Here is a 6,602-nt window from a genome sequence, read left to right on the forward strand (position 1 = left end):
GACTTTGATCCTCTAGCACATTTCAAACTCTCTGGCAGGAAAAGCAGCCAGTTCACAGCTCAGACGGGGAAGGGGGCACAATAAAAAACCAGCATGAGAATGCAGCTGGAGCCCAGCTGAGCTGGTGCCTCTAACAGCTTGGGCTGCCCAAAAGCACCCGTGGGTATTTCCAGACATCACACAGCCAGCGTGGTGAGAAAAACCAAGCGCTGACCAACCCGTCCCAGAGCACCAGAACCAGTACAAGGGGCAATGGCCTGTCCTGGGTCACCGCAGCCCTGGGGGCCCTGGGGAGGGGAGGGGAGGGGCCAATGACACTTACCGTTCATCTCACAGCCGATCAGCTCAAAGCGCAGGGTGCAGGCACGGCGGCACATCACCGGGTAGATGCGGATGAACTGGGCCGTGATGGGAGGGTTGAACATGTTGGTCTGCATGGTGCCATAGTCTGTGTTCCCCTGGAAAACCTGCAACGGCGAGCAGGGCTGAGTGCCCCAGCTCCCCCACAGCTTCCAATCCCCTGCCCAGCTGACAGGCAGACCTCAGCACCGACAACGGCAAGAGCAGGGGAAGCTGGGTTCTGCTTTTGTGCCCTGGGGCACAGCATGACCTTGCAGCAGCTTCAACACTCTCCACAGAGCTTTGCAACACTCCCTGCTCCCTCCTTGCCCCACGGAGCCACACATCCAGCAACACTCGCTCCCTTCCTCTATGGAGATGCTCCTCAAACGGTGACAAGCAGAGAGGTGGCTCACTTCTTTCTTTTTAGCACAACAGAGACAGTCAGGTTGTGTTTTCACACATTTTTCACACTGCTGCAGAAATAGCATTTCTATTTTTTAAAGCATAGCAGACACAGCCATTCCCTGGATGCTCAAAAGACAACCAAGAGACACTTGCCATAAAAAAAACAAGAGTGGAAAGCGCTGCGATGAATGAGTATTCCTGCTCTCAGAGGGAGACAGTCAGCTCATGCTTGGTGCAGACAGAACTGAGCCGTGCAAGTCTGCTTCCAGACTGCCCAGTTTCCACAGCGTGTCACCGATAAAGATATTACCTTAATGACCTAAAGACGTCAGTGCTGCTCCTTTGGTTATGCTTATGGTCAATTAAACAGAGCCAGAGAGCACTGCCTGGTGCTGGAACTGCCCGTGCCCATCTTGCTGCTAGGACGGTCCCCAACGTGGCTTTGACCCCGGTCAAAAAGCACTTTCCCAAACATGGGGACGGTTTGTGACGCAGCTCACAGCCACCTCAGCACCGCTGGGTGGGGGGGGCCGGCGTGGCCCCCGTGCTGAGCAGCACCCCCACCTTGTCTGCATTCTGCTTCTCGTCCTTGAAGAAGGTGAACTCCCGCCCGTCCAGGCTGTAGGCCACCCTGTAGGCCCGGACGTACTCCTGCTGGCCCACGCGGCGCGCGCCCTGCGTGATGACCCCGCTCAGCCGCATCTTCCGCAGCAGGTTGGCCTGGGGAGGGGAGGAGAGGAGACTCTGGGTCAGTGCACAGCTCCTCCGCCCGCCAGCACCAGCCTCACATCCATGGGTGGCCAGAGAAAGGGGCTTCGCCATTCCAGGCCCCCATCTTTCCCCCAGAGACCTTGCCTTCTCCAGACATGTCACAAGATGCCCCTGGGTGGCACCTTGCTGCAGCAGTTTAGCTCTGACGTTGCCACCAGCAAGCAGAGAAATCCCACGAGATCAGCCCAGCCAAACCAGCCACACCTACCAGAGCTGCCTGCTACACCAGTGCTCCCAGTCCTGCTGTGAGTACCTGGATCCAGGGGTTCTTGTCGTAGTTGCTGGAGGTCCAGGCATTGACAATGCCATGGTTGTTGAGGCGGGGGGGGTCCCGGCCCCACCGCTGGAGGCCAAGGAAGCCATAGTAGACAGAGGATGCGGAGAGCTGGGCATCGGAGATGGCTCCTCCCTCCATTCCCAGGAGAACAGCACAGCCTAGGGGCAGTGGGGATATCAGCACCAAAGAGAGACGGAGGCCAGCGAGCACATTTGTCTCTTTTCTGGGGAAAAATTCTTGGGACCTGCCTTCCCTCAGGTATTTCTCCCCTCTCCAGCCTTCAGCCAAAAGCACATTGTCCATCAGCCCCTCTCACAGAACAGAGGCCTGAGGGGAGGAAAGGGAGGCTGGGGCCCCCTTTGAGAGGAGGTGGAATCTTCTCAGGGGTGCTCCCTCCATCAGGACCAGGCCTGCTGACCCCAAGGGCAGCCAGCACACAGGCACTCACAGCTGCCCTCCAGATCCCCTAAACCAGCCAGTGAGATCCCTCCTGGGCACGCTGGGAACAGGGGGAAAAGGGATTTCTGCACAGCTGATGCCAGGGACTTACGGACTTGGCAGGTCTTCCCCAAGAACGGAGAAGGACACTTGCAGGTGTAGTCACCATCCAGGTCCAGGCAGGTGCCTCCATTTTTGCAAGGCTGGGAGTAGCACTCGTTCTTGTCTAGGAGATAGAGTCGGGAAGCTCAAGAGGTGACTGCAAAGCTAGTCCCAGGGAGAAGACCTCTCATTCAGTCCAGCAATAAGTGGGGAGAGGCATCCCCTGAGCAAGGACCACAGCAGCGTTCCTGCTACTGTGGCACAGGTTGAAGCTCTAACCCAAGGAGTCACATAAGCCTTGTCCTCACTGACTGCAACCATGCAGGTGCACTAGGTCACGCAGCCAGGGCAAGGCTGGGAGCTTGTGTGGAGCAGGCTGAGTCCTGAGACACCCCTTGTCCCACTACATGAGGCACCATGTTCCCACCAGAGAAGCAGGGCAAGGCTCAGATATTGCCACGTCCCCATGTCACAGTCCTCCCCTCCACCCTGCAAGGTCCAAACCACCTCTCACAGTGCCTAACAGCCTAGCACCCAACGCAGCCACAGCTGCAAACAAGCCTAGCCCCCAACGCAGCCACAGCTGCAAACACCCTCCAGTTGTCCCCTAGGTGCTACCCCGGGGGTCCCCAATCCCTTAGTGGCAAAGCAGCCCCCACTAACCCTCCCACCCCCCTGTACTTACTGTTCTGGCAGTGCACCCCATCGTACCCTGCAGGGCACTTGCAGATGTAGTCGGTGAAAACATCCCCCCGGTTCGGGACCAGCTGGCACTCGCCATTGTTGTGGCAAGGATTGGGGTGGCACGGGCCTGGGCGAGGGGAAAAACGGCTGTCATAGGGGCACAGTGGAAAACAAGAGCATGCAGTGGGCTCTCACTCCCCAAAGACATCATGCTCCCCCCAGGCGATGGAGGTCACATCATCCCTGCTTGGATCTCCGCTCTGTGCGCCCACCAGCAGGGCCGGACCCCAGGGCCAGGGCCACAGGGCCACAGTGAGGGCTCGCTGCCACACTGCAAGGCTCCTGACCTTCACAGAGCACCTGTGAGGGGGTCAGCCCCTCACCTTTCTCTGTCTCATTGCAGTCAATCCCAACGTAGCCCTCGGGGCAGATGCAGAAGAAGGGGGTTTCATTAATCCCAGTAAGGCAGGTGCCCCCATTCTGACAATGGTTCACATCACAGAAGTCACCTGAAAGCAAAGCCACGTGTCACTGCAAGCCATTCCTAAGGCAGGCATCCACCAGAGCCCCATGGATGCACAGGGGGCATCCCGGCCACGGGAGCCACGTGGGAGGGGAGCACCCGGCAGGGACCAGCTGCTGGATCCTGCCTGGGACTGCTAACATTCCAGAGCAATGGTTGAGACCAGGAGCAGGAAAGCGAGACCAGGACTTGCCCTGGCACATTAAAAAAGTTTTTTCTAACAGAGCCTGCACATCAAACCAAAGCCAGGAGAAACCCAAGGATTTGGTGCAACAGATGTTTCTGCTGCTCGGCTGGGAAGTGGAGGTGGCCAGGCTGGGGCTCACTCAGAGAAGAGCAGGACAGGATTATTCGAGAGGATGGGGCTGGTCCCATTGCTGGGGTTTGCAAATGGAAGTTAGTACTCGTAAGACCAAAACAAATTTGTTGTAGGAGGAGCCTGCATATCTTGGTTCTCAGATGCCAGAGACATGAGAGGAGGGAGCACAGGGTCCATCCCTGCACGATGCCTGCCAGACCTTCATCACTCACTGAGCAGCTCCCTCAGGGCAGGCCCAGGCTACAGGCAGGTCCCCTTGGGAAACTGGTGGGGCTGCACTGTCTTCCCTGACTATTCATCCACCTCCAGCATCTCTCATGCTGCTGGGTTTACGTTGCAAGGTGGTGGTGGCAGAGGGCTGCAAGAGTGACTTCTGCAAGATAACACCAGGAGCTACCCCCATATTGGAGACAAGCCAGTCCCTGCCAACTCCAAAAGAGACCTACTGCTGCCCAAAGCTGAGCCCACCACCAATACTTTTGTTGCCTCGTGATCATATATGCATGATAAGATAAAGAATGCTGAGCAGCAGCTGTGGGGGAGGAGGGAGAAAAACATGAGAGAAACAGCCCTGCAGACACCAAGGTCAGTGAACAAGGAGGGGTAGAAGGTGCTCCAAGCACTGGAACAGGTATTTCTCTGCAGCCCATGGAGCAGACCACAGTGAAGCAATTCTCTCTCTGCAGCCTGTGGGGGTCCATACCAGAGCAGACACCCACAATGCAGCCCATGCAGGACTCCACATCAGAACAGTCTGCTCCTGATGGGCTGTTCCCCACAGAAAGGACCCACACTGGGGCAGTTCATTAAGAACTGCAGCCCATGGGAAGGACTCATGCTGGAGCATTTTCATCTTTTCTACCCCCAGTCCTACCAAGGAGGTGGACTGAGGGCTGGGTGGGCACCTGGCAACCAGCCAAGGTCAACCTGATGCACCCATCAACTTTGTGCTCCCTATTGCAGTGCTGAATCATACTGCAAGAGCCAGGCTGAAATTCCTCCCACCCTCAATTAATTCTACCCCAAGAGCTGCAAGAGAACAACACTCTCCATAAACCTAGACCAGCCTCCTATAGATCTGGCTGAAAGCCTCAGGAACTCCTCACCAAGTACTGGGACAGCACGGTCCTTGATGCCAGGCCCTACTCTGCTACGCTGCAGGAAACAGAGCAAGGGCTGAACCCAGGTGAAGACCCAGGAATAACCCCCCACTACCTGCATGCCCTGAAGAAGGTGGAAGTTAATGAGCTGTGGGCTCACTACCTGGACCCACACCAAAGAGCATGGTTCTCATTAGCCTAAGCTACTACTCAGCGAACTCCTACTCATTAGTCTTTTAATAGCAGGGCTCCCTTGAGTTAATCCTACTCTTCCCGACACTCTGCATCTGTAGGGTACACACTGGTGGCAGACAGGTCAGAGTTAGGGGAAGGCTCCCGCAGAGATGCTGTAGCTCCCTCAGCCCAGCCTCGGGAGGCAGAAAAACTTGGGCACCAGTTCAAGTTGCTGCCTGCGCTGCCCAGCCTGTTCTGCATGACCTCATGCTCCATCAATGCGCTGCCATGAGCTACAGCAGGGGAGGAGAGAGCTCGGGCTGATACGTGGGGATGCCTTTGCCCCACGCTCCTCCGCAGGTCTCTGGCCACCTCATCCCGAGGATGTGTCCCGGCAGGCGGCCAAGGCCCCGCGGACAGAGCTGCTTCTGTTGGGCAGCAGGAGCAGGGAACGTGTGCTCCCCTGCATCCCCGCTGCCTCTGAGCAGGAGGCTCTGGGGTGGGACACAGCACAGGAGGAGCAGGGGCTCCTCCCAGGCCCGGGACAGGAGGGGTCCCGGTTTTATACTCCACTTATCCCAGGGAACTGACTCCCTTAACCCCTCCCAGCAATAATCCCTTACAAGCTGGGTCTCGCTGGCCAGCCCCCTGCCTAGCAGCGGGGCACACAGGTCACATTTTCCACTGTGGCAAGTAGTTTTGGATGCTCCTATTTTTCAGCTCTTTCAGGCCTGGTTTCGGAGCAGTTCAGCATCTCCATCCTCCCCACATGCATTTTTCTCAGGTCAGAGACAGAGCTGTCACAGGCTGGACAGTCAGGAACCAAGGCAACAAAGATCAGCCACCGCTTTTGGAAATGTTTGCTTATATGAACCCACAGGCTGGCTGGAAGGCAAAAATAACATCCTCCGAAAGCTGGGATGGCTCATCCCAGCGGGGCTGGGGGAGGTCAGGTCAAGCCTGTCTCACAAGGCCAAAATGAGCACCTCTGCCCGTGGAAAGCAAGCCCAAACAGGGCTGTCCTCACAGCACACCTTACTGATGTCCTTTGTCCCCTGGCCTCCTGGAACCTGCGCTTGGGCTCTGCTCCTTTTTTCCCTGGTCTCGACCATGCCTTTCGGAGCCAACCGCCCCAGGCATGGCCCACAGAATGATGATGGAGCAGCTTCTCCTGGGGGTTGGTGCGCCGTGCCAGGCGGTCCCAGGGAAGCTGTTTACATCGCGGGCAGGGTTATCTAAGCCAGAAGGCATGGGACGGCCAGGCCGAGCTATTCCCAGCTCGGGAGCAAGGACGGGGCCATGGATTCCTCTGCTCCTGCTCCCTGGGGGCTGTGCACCCTCCCACTCGTCACCCCTGCACCCCACACACAACAGCCGGGACCCTCTCACCCTGCACCCCAGATCCTCTTGCTCTGCATCCTGGAGCCCCTGCACCCCAGTTCCCCTACACCTGGGGCTCCCTGGGAC

General features: G+C 57.5%; 1 protein-coding gene across 1 annotated transcript in view; it reads right to left on the minus strand.

The window, feature by feature from the left end:
* LOC103771552 (lactadherin-like) overlaps positions 1-3,532 on the minus strand; it is a gene marked incomplete at its 5' end in the record, with an annotated part of 5,951 nt that extends 2,419 nt beyond the window's left edge. Inside the window, 6 exons of the mRNA XM_008938853.1 lie at positions 323-467; positions 1,312-1,467; positions 1,772-1,953; positions 2,346-2,459; positions 3,021-3,146; positions 3,403-3,532. Coding sequence (XP_008937101.1) covers positions 323-467; positions 1,312-1,467; positions 1,772-1,953; positions 2,346-2,459; positions 3,021-3,146; positions 3,403-3,532 — 853 coding nt within the window. The remainder of the gene's footprint in view (positions 1-322; positions 468-1,311; positions 1,468-1,771; positions 1,954-2,345; positions 2,460-3,020; positions 3,147-3,402) is intronic.
* Positions 3,533-6,602: the final 3,070 nt, after the last annotated feature.

The sequence above is a fragment of the Merops nubicus genome, unplaced genomic scaffold, assembly GCF_000691845.1.
Source record: "Merops nubicus isolate BGI_N331 unplaced genomic scaffold, ASM69184v1 scaffold25894, whole genome shotgun sequence".
Lineage (NCBI taxonomy): Eukaryota > Metazoa > Chordata > Aves > Coraciiformes > Meropidae > Merops > Merops nubicus.